At 37.8% G+C, this 16,925-nt stretch overlaps 2 protein-coding genes across 12 annotated transcripts; one reads left to right on the plus strand and one right to left on the minus strand.

The window, feature by feature from the left end:
- Positions 1-302: 302 nt before the first annotated feature.
- LOC110851106 (RISC-loading complex subunit tarbp2) lies at positions 303-3,351 on the minus strand. 4 transcript variants are annotated; one of them, XM_035853068.1, is made up of 6 exons: positions 2,770-3,351; positions 1,801-2,559; positions 1,647-1,719; positions 1,320-1,552; positions 934-1,242; positions 303-728 (listed from the first exon to the last, which is right to left on the minus strand). In XM_035853068.1, the coding sequence occupies exons 2-6, from the start codon at positions 1,888-1,890 to the stop codon at positions 483-485; spliced, it is 951 nt and encodes a 316-aa protein (XP_035708961.1). In that variant the 5' UTR covers positions 1,891-2,559; positions 2,770-3,351; the 3' UTR covers positions 303-482. The 4 variants fall into 4 exon arrangements, with proteins under 4 accessions (XP_035708961.1, XP_035708960.1, XP_035708959.1 ...); XM_035853067.1 differs by having other exon boundaries at positions 1,801-2,088; positions 2,206-3,351; XM_035853066.1 differs by having other exon boundaries at positions 1,801-2,096; positions 2,206-3,351.
- A 3,797-nt stretch (positions 3,352-7,148) lies between these two features.
- Positions 7,149-15,035, plus strand: LOC110850631 (putative fatty acyl-CoA reductase CG5065). 8 transcript variants are annotated; one of them, XM_035852896.1, is made up of 14 exons: positions 7,149-7,322; positions 7,408-7,481; positions 7,549-7,629; positions 9,352-9,442; positions 9,802-9,945; positions 10,807-11,195; positions 11,319-11,567; positions 11,667-11,812; positions 11,900-12,009; positions 12,092-12,284; positions 12,374-12,613; positions 12,699-12,956; positions 13,040-13,159; positions 13,347-15,035. In XM_035852896.1, exons 5-14 carry the CDS (start codon positions 9,909-9,911, stop codon positions 13,381-13,383), a joined length of 1,779 nt encoding a protein of 592 aa, XP_035708789.1. In that variant the 5' UTR covers positions 7,149-7,322; positions 7,408-7,481; positions 7,549-7,629; positions 9,352-9,442; positions 9,802-9,908; the 3' UTR covers positions 13,384-15,035. The 8 variants fall into 8 exon arrangements, with proteins under 8 accessions (XP_035708789.1, XP_035708788.1, XP_035708790.1 ...); XM_035852895.1 differs by having other exon boundaries at positions 7,408-7,473; XM_035852897.1 differs by having other exon boundaries at positions 7,149-7,481; positions 7,537-7,629; positions 10,029-11,195.
- Positions 15,036-16,925: the final 1,890 nt, after the last annotated feature.

Genomic DNA, 16,925 nt, shown 5'->3' on the forward strand with positions numbered 1-16,925 from the left:
AGATATTGCGGTAAGTAATGCTCATGAACTTGCATAGCATACAGCCTCCTCCTCCTCATTGTTGTTTGTTACTCGCAGTTATTGTTCTTTGCCTGCATTGTATGTACATGTATGTGATATGCACCTATAGAATTAACAGGGTCGTAAACTCTCACGAAATTTTATCGGATCGGAAGAATTGTCGGGCTGGGTGTAATAATAACATTACCGACGATACTAACGGCGAGCAGCGAGACAAAGGTGATGCAATTCACGAAAACAAAGTCTACCGATGGTGGTATTAAGACGGATAAATGTAAATGTATGTACGGAAATTTGTAACTTTGGGTATTTTTTATTTGCTCGCTATTTGAACAAGACTTGCAATATAGCTACAATATATATAGACTTACAATAGGAACTTGAGCGTACTTTGCTGGGTTTGATAAAAAAATTCTTAGGATATAAAGTTAAATATATTTATATGTATATGTTATGGAAAGCTAGCTTGACTCCAGTAGCAAATCCGTAAATATGTTAACTGCGTCCCTTGCTGCATTGATCTTGGCCATGCCTCTAGAGGCACCTTCTCCAATGGCGACAATGGGGGGGTCGGTGGTCATGTGTACGAAACACTGGTATTCGCCACGTGTAGAAAGCTCGTCGAAATCAATATAAATTGCTTTAAAGAACGAATCCTCCATGCCGTCTAGAAGTTTGATTGGGTCTTCTATGGCAGATTCCTCTTTCTGTAGAAAAAATTAATTGTCCGTCATGAATTGGATAAGTACTTGTTAACATATGGAATTATGCAAGACAAAATAGAGGCTTAGAAAACCCTCCTAAATATACCCTAGACATTGTTAAATCATTGCAAATGTGTCATTATTTCGGTGGAGCATTTTGCAGTTCAAAGGTTAATAATGATAAGTAACAATAAGTCATGTCATTTACCTGTATGTTGCCAAATTTGTGTTTTGCGATATTCCTACATTTCGCAAGTAGACTTCCGTCCGCATCCGATTTTGGTTTCTTTTGAAGAAACATTGCGATTCTCTCACAGATCTTGTCATCGTCCTCATCAAAGTCGTACACATGTGTTGTTTCTGACGGAATATTTTTTAGACGCTCAGCCATTAAAGCGGCCGCCTGGCGCTTTGCTAACTTCTTAGATTTGCCACGACCAATCTCGACGTAATGTTCACCAACGCGACACGCCATTGCGAAAATCCTCTCGTGCGGAAGACCTTCTTCAGAGTGAACCTACATTGACAAACCCACGTTTTATATTAATAATTAAATTCAACATGAATAAAAACCAATAAAATTGGAATTTTTACCTCGTACGTTGGCGGAGGATGCTTAACCTTCATGCATAGCTCCTGCAACAAACCAACAGGGTTTGAACCTCCCAGATCTGAATCATCGATAGTAGAACTCCCATCCGGAACGACAGCGTCTTGCTCCTGACGATCCATGGAAGAAGCTCCCTGAGAGACTACACCCATCATAGAGAGCATGGCAAGCGCAGTATTGTGCTTTGCTTCCTTCTTCGATCGACCATTACCTGTCGCTACAAATATATCATTTAAATTAATTTCCACTATGCCATATCTTATAACATCACTATTAAGTATAAAGTAATTAATCTTGTCGTGTCTGCTTACTGTCAAGATCCGCACCATTGAAGTTTAGAAAGAGTCTGTATTGAAATACGGGTTCGTGAACAGCCCCTTCAACCTGTTCAGATAAACATGTGATAACTCTACCAATGATTATTTGTCTAGCCTTTAAGTTAGCGGATAAGTGCTCAATAATTACCTGCAGCAGCTCGTATTTCGGATTGCAGTTTTTCCGAGTGCAAATTTCCTGCAATAGCGAGACTGGGGTCTTTCCAGGGGATCCTGCCATCTTAACTATTTGTATAAAATAGCTCCTTGCAATTTAATATGTGCACTAGGATTAGAAATTGTGAAAAATTAATTAAAGTCAGAGTCAGAGTCAGGTAGAAATGTGTAGTAAGTAGTTTGGCTGGGTTCCCTCGCCATTTCTCAATGACATTTTCCACTCCACTCCGTCTCTCAAGTCGAGGATCTCAAGTTTGCGAAGCTAAAAAACTAAAAATAGTAAGAAATTTCGTAGAATCAAGTAAAGCAATTCGATTATAAATAGAATGTCATATTTCTAGCTCAGCTAAATTAGTTTCAAATTATAACCTGACCGTACCTATTATTTCAATCAGAACTGTCCAAAAATTAGGAACAAAGATGACTTGGAAATGTTGCACCTGGATTTTATTGCTGCATGCTGTATTATTAGTTGCATGTGCAATTTTAGAACTTTGGAATTAGTGTCATGAATTAATTTATCGTTTTTCATACAGATTTTGATATGTTATTGTTGCTAGTTTTTAAGTATTGAGTCCAATAATTTGGCAATAACAATGAAATGTTAGTTAATCTTTATTTAAAAAGTTAATTATGGCAAGTTTAACTCAAAATATTTCACACTGACTTACCAAATCGGTATCCAGTATTTTAGCCTCCTACCTCAAATATTGAAAACTCGGTCAAAGAGTCTCTGTGTATGCGTATATACATACGTTAACATTTTCATTTTTGGTTAAAATTTCAATTTAGGAATTATTAGAGCAATAAGGATAGCGACCAAGGCGAACGATAATTTGGTAGACATTTTTATACCCCATTCAAAATATAACAACAATCAAAAGTTAACATGACATTGGCACTTGTTGAACTATAAAAAATATATAAAATCACGACTGCTTACCATTGATGATTGAAAATTAAATACTTTGAGACCTTCCTTGCAGTTTTACATATTTGGAGTAGAGGTTTAAAAATCAAAGTTTCATAATTCCGTAGGATTGCATGTCGAAAACTGCCTTAGTCAAAGGGCATATGCAATTTCACACGCATGTATGCAAATATTCTGCCCTGCTATAGATGTAGGATCCCGATAACTACTTTCCGGAAGTTATTAGCAAGCAATTTGTGAACACCTTGGTAAAGGTGGTTCCATAAATTACACAGTACAAAAGTGCAAATTCTTTGAACTACAACGATCTACAATGTCATAGATAAGTTGTTTTTACGCCATTCTCATGGGTATCCTACGAGGTACAAGGGTATCCCATGGAAAAATATACCCTTGCCTGTGACCATTTTCAAACGAATGGCATTGTCAGAATCAATAATATTGTAATTTTCCTACCTAACACGGGAAGTTTTCCGGCCTACTTTAGCAAGTTCGTAATAAAAAAACTTCCCTAAAACACGGCAGGAGCGATGATTCAAGTATGAATAAAACGATAATGATGAATGAAACGATGCAATAAATTCGTCCAAAGAAATAATACTGCAATTAAACAAAAACTCCTGTCAAGTGCAGTTCTGCAATGTGTGGAATTATAGTTGAGAGATGCATTTACATGCCAATGTACATACATACACGGATGTGTAGATATGTGCATATGTATATGCCGTTTGGTGATGAGAAAGTAGCAATGCATACGGTTGATGATGATGCTAAATCTTTAGCTAAGATTTGAATTGGGATTTTCATCAAATTCTTTTGTACTGTAAAAATAGCTCACAGCTTACGTATACATCGTGTATGGAAAGACTGTTTGTTGCCTAATAAAGAATTGAAATGGGTCGGGAATTGCTATTACTTACCTGAAAGGATTTTAGAATTGGCAGGAGCAGGAAGTGTTACGCTTCACAGTGAAACCTGTGTATACCAATCCTGCTGAGTATTTTGCATTTATTCTCCATTTATCAGGGATGGGCAAGATACTTGCAATTAGTCAAGATACAAGATAGTATCTTGTATCTTTTATTTTGTATCTTTTAGGCAAGTCTATTTCTTACTATTGTCAGTCAATTTGACATCAACTTGCCGTACCCAGAATCTGGTGAATTTTCACTTCATTCACTTTATGCCAAGCCAATTAGGAACACAGGTACATGTGTGTAGTATTATTTTATAAATACTATACATATTTCCTATAATATGTACGAGTATTTAATGCATATCATATTAATATTACATGATATGGACCTATACTTCATGAGTCTAGATGTCGTAAGTTTTAATTTGAGTACGCAGCGAATGTGGTTAAAATACAACCAACTTTTTAAAAATGTGGGTATGTACTGTAGCTCTAGTTTTCCGAAATTTCAAAGTTTCTTGAAATGTACTTGAACAAGAAGTGTTTTATATCTTGTACCTTAGATCTCATCTCAGAAAGCAGATATTTCATCTTGTATTTTGTATCTTAGGCCAAAGTATCTTTCCCACCCCTGCCATTTACTTTCTTATTGCCATACCTTTTCATTATTATGCAATTTTAGGAAGGAAACTAAATTATATTTTTGAAGAGTCATCATGACTTCGCTAAATCTAAATAATTTCCCTATCGAGAAGCAAGCGTCAACTTGTTGGTCTTATAATCAGAATTATTTATACATTATTTAGGAAGTGTCCTTATTCACTGTTGATGACTTGATGTCAATATATCGACATTTTACTATGACGAAGTACATGTTATTTTCATGGGACGACAAGTACCTTAACTTGTCCAGCATGTTTATAATTTAATTTTGTATGCGCATACATTTGCCCAAATAGTAATACTTAAATCCTGTTGATTCAATAAGCACAGGTTGAATAATCTGATTTTCGATCTCTCCTACTTTCTACTTTTGTTTGCGACATATCTGCTGCTGTACGTTAAGTTATCTACTAGAAAAAAATGCAATTCGCGTTCAAAACTAAGTAATTCTCCCCGAGAAAATTTATATTTCTGTAAAGCAATTCATGCAAACTTACAATTGTCCAGAGTGAGTCTAGTTATGTTACATTCGTGAATCGCAGATCAAAATCTCACATTTTATGGTACGGCAGAATTTGACGTAATTCCTAACATAACGCTCATCATGTGTACCATTATTATTTTAAAAGTTATTTATTTACAGAAACTATTGACATATGAATACATGAAATATGCAGGAATTCGCCTATGCTGTTGCTATTGTTCCAAATTCAATCAATCCGCACCGTAGAATACTGAATTACACTCTGCATTATTTTCATGCTTCATGTCCATGAAAATTTCAGTTTCTTATCTAACATCTAATAGTCAGCAGGACTGAAACGCAGGTAGAGATGCCACCGCGATATGATTGCACGTAGTATTGTATAAAGTTTCGCATTCACATTCCGCAGCAGGAATCGATTACACAAACACAACGACAATCTCATACTTACTCTCAAACAAGCGTTGACCTAACTAAAATGAATGGTTTCTTTACCTACAATTGCTGCAAAGGACAAAATAGCACGTATACAGGTAGAAATGTTTACTATGATATTTTATAGGGCACTCGTGAACAGAGGAGAAAAAGTCAACTCGTTCATTACAAACGACTTGACCTAATATAGTTTTGTTCAGATTGATTGTCGAATATGCGGCAACATCACAATTTTTATAATTAGAGCATTTGTTTGTAATTTGTGATGACCATGACCTACACCTTTCTAGCAGGACAACCTGCTTATCGACAATTAATTTCTTCCTTTGACCATGACGCTTTAACATTTTGCTGACACATTAAAGATCTGACTGAACTATTTTTTTTGCAAAAAAAATCCTGAAATCATGCACTATTCACATGCCCCTGTTGTACCCTGCTTGAAATATATTTCGCCTATTTGCACAAGCTGAAAATTATTTAGGTATACACAACAGCAAGTCATCATTAGCATCAATCCCAGTACAAATGTGTATTTACATACGTGTGGGATACTGATTTTCAATTTAGGCCGTCTGTTCGTTTAGTGATGAAGACGTAATTAATAAGCAGGCAAAAACTAACGTAACCTCTTTCCCGAACTCTAAATAACTAACAGCAGTATGTAATGGATAAAATCCATAATTCATGTACGAGAGTCATTGGCTCAGTTTTTAATGTTTTCATGCATAATGCTTCTGTCTCACACGACCATGTAAAGATTTATTCTGTCGATGAGTAAATGACCCGACAAGTGCCAAGCTCTGTTTTCTTTTCTATTATATAACATGATCTATGATGTATTAGTAACATTATTTTTGCGATTTTTTTTACAAACCATGCTTCCAACAATTAGACCGTTATTTCAAAATTACATTTTCTCCATCTCAATAATGCTTTTGCGAAACTTTCCTCACAATTTTGGGTTTCTGTTGACGAGGCAAATGTCTCAAACCACTTCATTTAAAGGGGTCGATTTCTGTACATATTTTATGAATCCATCCTAATTAAACAATCATACACCAAATCCGACGCCCATTTACGTAGCCCTCCGCTCGAGCTTTACCCTTGTCACGGTCACCTTGTTTATTTACATTTTCGTACCCTCAATGACAAAATAAGTACGCTTCGTAATTATGCGGATTCTGTTTCTTTACTTCCAGCCTAATGTCGAGACGGAACCCAAAAGAGTGCTGCCTTTTTTAGGGCTTATGTAATTATACGATTGTGTGTCTGTATGATAACTGTCCTCTCGGACGTAAAATTTTTGATCCCATAGTTAGAAAAAATCTTCCTGGATAATAACTAATATGGTTGAGAATGGGAGAGGAGATATGTTATATATGTGAAATATGAAACTTTATTAAAATTTATTTTTTATTCGACCTGTGACACTAATTATTTTTAATTTATCGCAAAGGCATCCAAACGTACTAAAATTCAAGCAATCTTGTACGATATGTTAATTTATGAATTTTCTAACTAAAATTAAGGAATTCGCACATATCCTTCTATTCTAGTTATAACCTGGTCTATATCATTTCCAAAAGGCCTCCATACGTAGCTTGCCAGTAGATTTTATTACCGAATAAACACACGCAAATCTCAGATTAAAAATTGGTAAGTGGTCCGGTCCACACTTCAATTTTATACTCACCAATTTCAATTTGAAATAGCTTATGCATTACATTCATCCCCCAGTAGCGATAGCAGTAGCAAGCACATAAGTAATGCTTCATCTCAATACATGAGACCAATTCGCAGTGCAAATTTCGCACCTACCATCACCACCACGACCACCTTCCTTAATAACTTTAGCTACAAATTCTTCATGAAACCCTCGATCAGTTCGAGATTGGCGTTTGCATCGTACAATTCGACTCCGCATCAGCTACATAAATGGTCAGCAGACCTTACTTGTGGCCTGGGTTAAATATCAATTAGTTGTTCTTATGTGAAACCCCATCTTCAAGACATGCTTCTTCTTCTTATCATCAGTGGCAACAAGTGGTGCAGTTCTGTTTGTCTGTGAGTGGGTTATCTTGTCACATTTTGCGACACGTGGTTGGAGCTTCTATTGTCATTTGAACTCTGATAACAACAATATCTGCAGAGAAAAGAGAGAGGCGTTCTCACGTGGCCAGAATCGTGTGAGCGGGCAGTAGCGTGGTGGTGGTTGGTGAGTGAGTGAGTGAGCATTAGTTGACAGGCGAGGAAGGAAGGAAATGTAATAATTTCCCAGTTTTTCACACAGTTCGTGTTCAGACATCCATCGAGCAGGAGGTCACCCACTCTGGAGAGAGTTTGGTCAATGTTTCCCGTCAAAAATACCTAGGTAAGATCTGATAAGTTCCTGTCTCCGTCTCAGAATTTTCCTATCAGTGGAATCTTGAAGTTTCTGGCTCATTAGAAAAGAATCTGAAAATCAACAAAGTTTTTTTTCCTGTTGTTCTACTTAAACTTTTGTTCTCCATTAGAGAACATGATTTTAAAAGGGTGAAAAATCGGTGGGCTTATCACCGACCTATGTTCTCTGACATTCGTCTCTCTTTATCTCATCTGGTTGTACTTATCACACCCGGTTGTCTGCCTGCCTCGCATCGGCAGAGTGAGAGAGGAATTGTCAATTTTTTCCGTGTGGAGAATGAACCACGAGTAAAAGTTTACTCTTTGTGCAAGCAAAGCAAAGCATGCACACTCACTAACTCATTCACTTATCGTTAGAGTAAGGATTTTTAAACACCAACATAACAAAGCCAGGCAAAGAACACATTTATTTTATTTTATGCAACTAGTTGAATCATGAATGGTGATGATTTGTTCTCGTCCGTCATCGCCACCTTCCTGGTTGAATTCATCATGCTGATTGTGCATGTGTGTGGTTGCGTAAGAATAATAATACTTTGGTCCCATTAACACTATATTTGATCGGATGCATTATTATTATCGCATGTGGGAGCAATTTCCTTTGCACTTTTGGTTCAACTGGAAAAATCGGCCATTGCCATGGCGTAAGCATGACTGAAGGTGGGCGCAGTATAGTTTTGGGCGTTCGTGTTACTTAACACAATTAAATTTTCACATGTTCCGATTTCCCGTCGTTTTAATGCAGCAATTTGACGATCAATTTCTTTGCAGAGAGGGAGGGGAAATTGATTAAAAAAGTCTTTGAACGTGGCAAGAATAATCCAATTTTAGTAAATCTTTTTAGCATCAAAGTATGTACTTGTTTGTTGGTGGTGGTTGTAGTGGAATTTTCCATCCTTTTATTGCTGGCCTCTCCTCAACGCAGGTGGTATGCATGGTGAGAGGGAACGGTTCAGGTTTTCTTTGCCTCAACTCTTTTTAGCTTGGGTTGCATGATTTTGCATGCAAGTTCAGATTTCTAAAAAAGTAAAGGTACCCATATTTGTTGAATTTATTGTTTGTCTGTCCAGCATGTAAAATATTAATATAATCTTTCTTTAGAATGCGGTGTCCTTTTTTATCCTGATTGTGTTTCTACTTCAGACGAGCAGACCGGCACAAATTACAATAACTATGCTCCCAGGCGAAATATCAACACACATGTAATGCAACCTCATGCACTAAACCTCTTGGTAATGTGTACATATGTAGTGGTAACAGTAGTAGATGCTAAGAAACAATTGGTAGACAAACTAAATTTGCATTTCGCAACTAATCTCTAGCCATTAAAACTACTCTTTCGTTTGGTTTGTTGTATTTACATTGGGTTTGGTATATCCTTTAGCAATTTGGTGTGTATCTCCTCATCCATCCTCCTCAGTCAGTTGCATAGATCTATTCGTATTATGGTTTATTTTATATCGCCTGTGTCACTGACGACGACGACGACGACGATTGAGTTATTTAGCCGCATGAAACACACTGATGATATCGTCTACTCGGAACGTGACGCATCGTAGTTGTAAAGGTTTAGGTTGTTCCGGTCCCATGTAAATGCTGCATATCTCTTGTCAAAAAATAAATGGTTCAAGTGTTGAGTGCATATTTTAAAGCTAATTGTTATGGCTGGTCTGTTTTATGGATAATTTAGGTCTGGTTGTGGGTGCAACCAACCACCGTGCTATGAGAGGAAAGTTCTACTGGAAATTGGATACCGTTATAGAACAACAACCACCAGACAAGTAATAATACCTTCTCCTCTTAATTGTGATAATTGGATTTATTAAGTTTTGTACAAAGTTGGCTGGAGGAATTGTGCAGACTTGGGAAATCAGGCAGGAGAGTGAGAAGTTTTGTGTGCTATGACTATGACAGTTATTGGCAGAGTGGCTGTGATAATATAGCTGACCTAACAAAGAGTAACTAATCCGCTCGTGTAATATTTCTTTCCGATTGATGATTACAATCTGCTGAATGTGATATAAAACTTGAGCAGATAATGGTTATCTGCTCCACCACTGTGCATATGCAGTAGTGTATGCTCATACATAATTATAACTTTAAAATGTGAGTGACGACGGTTTTTGTTACATATATTCAGGTCCTTGTGAAACTAGACTACGCTCTACCGGCTAACGAGAGTTACGACGAAGACGACGACGCTGTGTGTGGTGCTATTTGACAATAATCGGAAGAAACAAGAACAAGATGTACGACGGGGAAGATTTTTTGTTTCAAGAAGAAGGTATTAACTAAGTTTTACGGGCCTTTAATTTTATTGTGTCTTGTCTGTCATGCCATGCTTTTAATTTTTTTCTACTTTTGTAGTTAAAAGTTGTATTTTAGAGGCTGAGCACAATGTCCATGTGCTGACAAACAAATTCTGCATGCAATGCAGAAACTTTAGTTCGATATATATCCATGTAGCTTGGATGAGAGAAAAGTCACGACTAGAGCACGCTAATTCGTATCTTGTCGGTGGTTGGTATGGAAAGAATCGAATTATGGCATCTCCCCTGCGTCTATCTATGCGTCTTCATTAAACTGTTTAACACTGATGTCAATTAAAATTCCGACGCGGGATGGGAGCACGCATGGAAAGTGAGGAGGGACAATTGTTCGGGACTTTTTATCAGTTTTTGTGTGAGACTGACTGCATGAAACTAGGAGTGAGTTGAATGAAACTAGCTGGGAGAGAGATAGAGATATCCCGAGCAGGAAAGAAGGGAACAACGGCGTGGCACGCTGCTTTTAATATATTGTGATTTGAAACGGGACCGGTGTGTGGATTGTAATGGGTTGGGACGTAGGGGGCGAGCCGGCAGCAAATCAATAAATTTAAGCGAGGAACAACGGAGGACAGACGGCGGATGGATGGTGGGAGCCGAACCGAGTCCCGGGTTCTTATATACTTGCTAAGGAAAGGGAGTGCTGTTGTGCGCTGCTGTTGGCTTCCCTTTAGCATAGCATACACCACGGATTCGCAAACGAGGTTTTCGGGCTTTTGCTATGTCTGTGTGTGACGTGTGCTTATGTGAAGGAAGACTGGCTGAACTGTATGAGTGAGTCGAGCGAGGTCATACTGATCTTCCCTTTGGTGTTCCAGGTTCGGGGGATTGTCACGACATGAAGGAAAGGTCAAAAGCGACCGGTGCTGGGGGGGAAGGGTCGTCCACAGCGTCCTCGGCCAACGACCAGCCGCCAGGAACTGATACAGCAGCAGCGACGCTAGGAAAAAATTGCCAAGAATTCCCAAACCAATTGTCCATTCCTTTCTCAAAACTAACATTTCCAATGACCAAAGCTAGTACGCCTATTATCGACTTCTACAAAGGCCGCTCTGTATTCATCACTGGTGCCACTGGGTTTGTCGGCAAAGCTACCGTGGAAAAGATCCTTCGAACGTGTCCCGACGTGGGCAATGTCTTCATTTTGGTCCGACCAAAGGCTGGTTGTAGCGTTGCCGAAAGGATGGAGGACCTTCTCAACAATTCAGTAAGCACTATAAGTCAAAATCGTAGCTCTAATCCTGGACATCTTTAATTTGCAGTCGACTCGCTGACAGCACTTATGTACCTGGGGAATAATTTAATAATTATTATCTTGGTTGTTTTATAGCTGTATGATTTCCTGAGAGCCGAAAATCCTGATGTTTTGAAAAAGATCGTGCCTATTGCTGGAGATATTACGTTGCCTGAGTTGGGAATAAGTGAGGATGATCAACGAAAATTAATACAAAATGTATCCGTCGTATTTCATTCTGCTGCTACGGTCAAGTTTGACGAGAAATTGAAGCTCTCAATTAACGTAAATGTTCAAGGAACAAAACGAATGGTGGACTTGTGTAAAAAGATGCAACATTTAGTTGTAAGTCGCTGTGATATTTTTATTACTCACAATTTCAATGCTTACCTTCAGTAGTGAGATCATCATGATTCATATTAATCTCTCCGTTTATTTGTTCAGGCACTTGTTCATGTATCTACTGCCTACGCCAATTGTGAACGAGAGGAAATCGAGGAAGCTATTTACCCACCCCCTTGTGATCCATACAAACTGATGCAGAGCGTTGAATGGATGGATGACGACATTGTGGAAACCATTACACCTCAGTAAGCGAATAATTTATCCATCAAAATTTAATATTTAGCATTTTAGTCTGGTGTCGGTGTTATAGTTCAAATTGACGTTGTTTTCAGGTTGATTGGCAACAAACCAAATACTTATACTTACACTAAGGCATTGGCAGAGCATGTACTTACCTTGGAGGCTAGCGAACTTCCTTTGTGCATCGTTCGTCCATCAATTGGTTAGTATTGTTTCATAATAATTTCATGATAAATACATATGTTGGTACTTACTTCAATATATACGATATCATGTAATTGCAGTGACTGCAACATGGAAAGAACCTGTATCCGGATGGGTTGATAATATCAATGGCCCAACTGGACTGATTGCAGCCTGTGGTAAAGGAGTTCTCCGGACGTTATTATGTCATCGAAACAAAGTAGCAGATCTAATTCCACTGGATTACCCAGTTAACTTGATAATTAGTGCGGCTTGGTATTTGGCAACGAAAAAGTAAGTATATTTATACCTATGTTTCTGTGTAATTAATTTAGCCCTCTAAGCAAAGATAAAATAGTAATAAATATAAAAATTTTGTCTAGATCGCGTACAATTAAAGTGTACAATTGTTGCACGGGAACTCAGAATCCACTGAAATGGGGGCAATTGGAAAATTGGGGGTTTAAGCATCTTACTGTCAATCCTTTGAATGATGTTATGTGGTATCCTGGGGCGTACTTCCGATCGAACGCTGTCATGAATAACATCAATGATTTTCTCATCCACTATGTCCCTGCCTACTTAATGGATATCTGCGCTCGATTATCAGGAAAAAAGCCAATGTAAGATTCGTTTAAAGTATTGCCCATCAACGTTAGTTATTATAAAAAACTATTAAAGTATTAATGCATTTTTTCTAAATTTCAGAATGCTCAAAATCTATGGAAAGCTAACTAAAGCTTTGAACTCTCTGCGATTCTTCACTACTCACGAGTGGCGGTTTGCTACGCAAAATATGCTGACGCTTTATGATATTATGAATCCAGAAGATCAAAAAATTTTCAACTTCAACGTCAAGGAAATCAATTGGCCAAGCTATATTGGCAAGTATTGTTTAGGGATTCGTAAATATGTAATGAAGGATGACCTCAGCAGTCTTCCCGCAGCGAGGAAACACGTTCGGAAGTATGTAATATATGTATCGACGGAACATAATTTTTGTTATTGAGCAAGTATTTTATAACATTTTTATGCTTATTGTTTTGCAGGCTCTACTGGGTGCACAAATTCACTCAATTTTTCCTCATATTGATCTTTTGGAGGGCAATCATGTTCCGCTCAGATACTGCCCGTCAACTTTGGTCCTTCATGTTTGGCATGGTCCTGAGGTGGGTACTTTTTTTATACATAAATAATGCTTATTGAATTATCACATTAATATTAATAACATGTATAACAATATCAAAGAGTGAATGTTGTAAATTGTAATAGACAAACGATATGCACAATTTATTGCTTTACTTGTGACGCAATTATGCAAATCAATTCTTAATGATTTCATTTTTTTGATTACAGGATGGCAAGGATGCTACCGTGCGGTGAAGGCATTTAATAATTTCAACTATCACAAAAAAAGAACTACGAATTCGTCGTCATAAATCTGCGGTGATGTGGTTCAGACATTGCTACTAGAAAACAAAAAATAAGTGTTTCTATTAATAGGTATTCTTCAGCATCGTCTCAACAAGTCGAATAATATATAGCTAGCTACTCAATACAATAATCATTTTAGTATATAAAGGGTAAAACAAAAAGCACATTAATCGATAGTCAATAATTTCATCTTTCAGAGAACGGTCCTATTATATAACCTTCACATGTCGTCCATCTGCAACACTGTCAAAAGCCGGTTACCAATTCCAATATGTATTTATTCCAGCTAATTTTAACTCGCTTTCTTGTTGGCTCATCCTCTGTGTGTAAAATTCCACTCCCGTTTTAAAATTATCTGATACCTTCGTATGTTTTTTGTCTTTTTGGGAATGTGCTCAAGCTTTTTTAGGTTTTCACTTTAAACCACTCGCAATATTATGTATTATTACACTTTGTCAGTTTCCTTTTGTGAACTGCTTAATTTTATTTGATGATTGTTGTTATTACTCAAAATTCTAAGTGTTACGGTTAGAATTTGGTTAATTGTAAATTAAACTGTATGAACGATACTTGACGACCTGTTCTATTTTGCCTTTTCTTTTAATTGCAAGTTGCCTGGCCGGTGTGTGTATGTGTGTCTCTGTGTTTGCGTGTTAATGACGAATGATGAGACGATGACTATTATTACCTGTTCTGATGAATGATACCTAGTGAATCACTATCAGTCTTTATCTTTACTATTAATTATATATACATATATATTATCTACGATATATATAATATATATATATACATATATATATTTGCTAATAATATGTAGGACCACGCTCATCGATATAAATTAGGTTCGTCTCAATTATTGATTCATTTGCACCATCACGACCTGATTCCTGATTTTGTAAAAGTAAATCTATGCAGTGACATACACAGCAGGACCGCTTTTGTATTCAAAGCATTCATATTCATAGTAGTAAGTAGACAGCTCAAATCAAAATATATATGCACTTTCACTTTCGTTTTCATATCAATAATAACGGTAGTTACGTAATAATGGTGTAGAGAGAGACCATTCAATTTACATATGTAGACTTTGTTGCGTCAGCCAAAAAGTAATAACATGTTGTATATTCTACAGTACATATGCAATATTGATAATGATTGGAAAAGTGAAAGTTTCTCAGCTCTTCTTGCGTCATTTTTGTTAGAATTGTATTTTTATACGTCAGGCAGCTACATAAGTAGGAAGTGAAAGTACGTGAGTGAGAGAGAGAAGAGGTTTATGTTACGAGGGGTTGATTACTATACGACTATTAAAGTCGACTCCTCCAAGAAATAAGTGTATGTATGGTGTTGGTGCTGCTTAAATGTTTCTTCAACGTGACAAATAAAAAATAATAGGATGGTTCCGGTCAACATCTAATATCTACTGCCCCACTACTACTCCCCCAAATCCACAGGAATCGAAAACGAAAAAACCAGTCTGCACAACAGTGATTACTTACTACTACTACCACTTACAGTACATTAGGTCATTCTCTTTTTTGTCAGAGAAAGTAAAATTTTGCCAATAATAAATCGCTATAAAGAGCTGTTATTATGATATTCTAAAAACATGTGAGATTTTGTGACCCATTACATAACACTGCTATTTATTACGTATTAACTATAAGCAGTATACATATGGCGGAAGCGTTGAAACGCCATATTTTACTCATGCAATTCATTTCTGTAAATAGGATATTTTTTCCGGAGGAGGAAACACATGAGTCTGAATCAATTTTGCGAAAGTATTATTATTTCACTTGCTTGTTTAGTTAATGAACCAGACAGCCCGTCTACTCCTACGTATTACTTACTCCTTATTACATGCACCGTTTATGTGTATGTGCATACATTCCTTGCATAATAGTCTAGTAAACAAATGCATATACCAAGACGTGGAGTAGGTCTCGAGGTGAGACTAGTCAGCTCCATATTTATTTATATGCATGTGGGTGGAAAGTAGCAGTAGTGCTACAACAGGAAACTTGGAACGGAAGATGTTTTAATGTGAAAGTTGTGTGTTTGCTGGTATCTCGAGGAAGCAGGAGGAGAAAATTGCTTGGTTTAATGCTATTTGTGACCTGTTGAAGTTTCCTGATGGAGTGTGACTACATTGATTGCTACCACCAGGAGACGAAGTAGACGACCACGACGACTTGGAGGAGGAGGAAGAAGGCTAGTGTTTCAGTCCTGGTGAAATCGATCCATTATATTATTACAGGATGGCTGGAGGGCCCAAAGCCTGAGTGCTTGTGTAGTTGGTTGGTGGGGGGCGTGGATGAAAAGGAAATTGAGTGGAGGATTTCTTGGAGAGAAAGTAGCGTACGTTTCCCACCAAAATAAATATGGTTGATTGAGGCTGATCGAAAAGTATTGTATTGCCGATTTCAATTAGCAGAGGAAGATTGACTGTGGGGAAAGTTTAACTAGTGGGGAGAGGAGCCGATTAAAAGTTGCGGATGCGGCGGCTGCCGAGAACTCAGAAGGAATGGATCTGTTGAAAGCGTGCTGTAATTACAATACGACTATCGAAATACGACTGCATCGTCGTTTTATACATGAATTCAGAGCAGCAGAGGAAAGTTTTCCGCTTTTACGGGTAGTGGTGTGGGTGGTGGTGGGGATGGTGTGGTTGGTGTGAGTAAACAAGGAGCACGGCGAAGAGTGATATATAGCATTCGGGGCGATGGTGTTGAACCAATTACTGTTACCAAAACTCTACTGTTTCTGATTCCACTCTTGTCTACTTTTTTGTTCCTCCGCAAAATGATTACACATGTTTTACGTTTGCTTTAGCAATCATCTCCCCGTACATTATTGTACGACGACCGTGTAGCTTATACACCATTGCGATCCAATCGCCAGCAATCCAGTCCTCTCTCTAGAGATTGGTGTTGGTATCCCCCACACTCGCTCGCTTTCTCTTCTTCCCTCTCCTTAAGAGGAAGGAGAGAAAGTTTATTAAAAGAAATCATCACGAGTCTATTACTCCGCTGCACTCGTGCTATTTTTTCATCAGACAACAGCTTGTTGTTTGTTTCCATAAGATTACTACTCATCCTGTCACGTCATGGGAAGAAGGCCCCGAGATGTACAAATCTTTAAGTCAGCACCACCACACGTATCCTCCTCCATCCACCTTCTTGCTTTCTCCACCTTCGTCACAGAGTCCTAGAGTCGTTTCTTCGTCTCTTCTTCTTCTTGGTCTTCATATCTTGAACCAATCGTCCAATGATGCTTTCTTTTCCTTTCCTTTCCCTTTCCAGCTCTTTGTTTTCTCTGGCAAAGTAATTGCGTTCCTTCAAAAACTGGAATGTTGGCTCTTGGGCTTTTCCTCGTTTCCAAAAAATGATCACGGCTATGGGTTCTCCACCCCGGTCATGCTAGATCCTCAGCTACACACACAGTTCCCATAATGGAAAACTAAAATGAATTTTCCGAGCAGCTATGGGTGTCAGA

This window comes from Folsomia candida, unplaced genomic scaffold (assembly GCF_002217175.1).
Source record: "Folsomia candida strain VU population unplaced genomic scaffold, ASM221717v1 Fcan01_Sc006, whole genome shotgun sequence".
In the NCBI taxonomy this organism is placed as follows: domain Eukaryota; kingdom Metazoa; phylum Arthropoda; class Collembola; order Entomobryomorpha; family Isotomidae; genus Folsomia; species Folsomia candida.

Bases quoted from the DNA above. Each gene is read 5' to 3' on its own strand.
- LOC110851106 (XM_035853068.1), bottom strand. From the start codon at position 1,890: ATGGCAGGATCCCCTGGAAAGACCCCAGTCTCGCTATTGCAGGAAATT. The intron at 1,720-1,800 runs GTAATTATTGAG...TTATCTGAACAG, and splicing joins CGAAATACGAGCTGCTGCAG to GTTGAAGGGGCTGTTCACGA. The intron at 1,553-1,646 runs GTAAGCAGACAC...ATATATTTGTAG, and splicing joins CAATGGTGCGGATCTTGACA to CGACAGGTAATGGTCGATCG.
- LOC110850631 (XM_035852892.1), top strand. From the start codon at position 9,909: ATGTACGACGGGGAAGATTTTTTGTTTCAAGAAGAAG. The intron at 9,946-10,806 runs GTATTAACTAAG...TTGGTGTTCCAG, and splicing joins TTTTTTGTTTCAAGAAGAAG to GTTCGGGGGATTGTCACGAC. The intron at 12,010-12,091 runs GTTAGTATTGTT...ATGTAATTGCAG, and splicing joins CATCGTTCGTCCATCAATTG to TGACTGCAACATGGAAAGAA.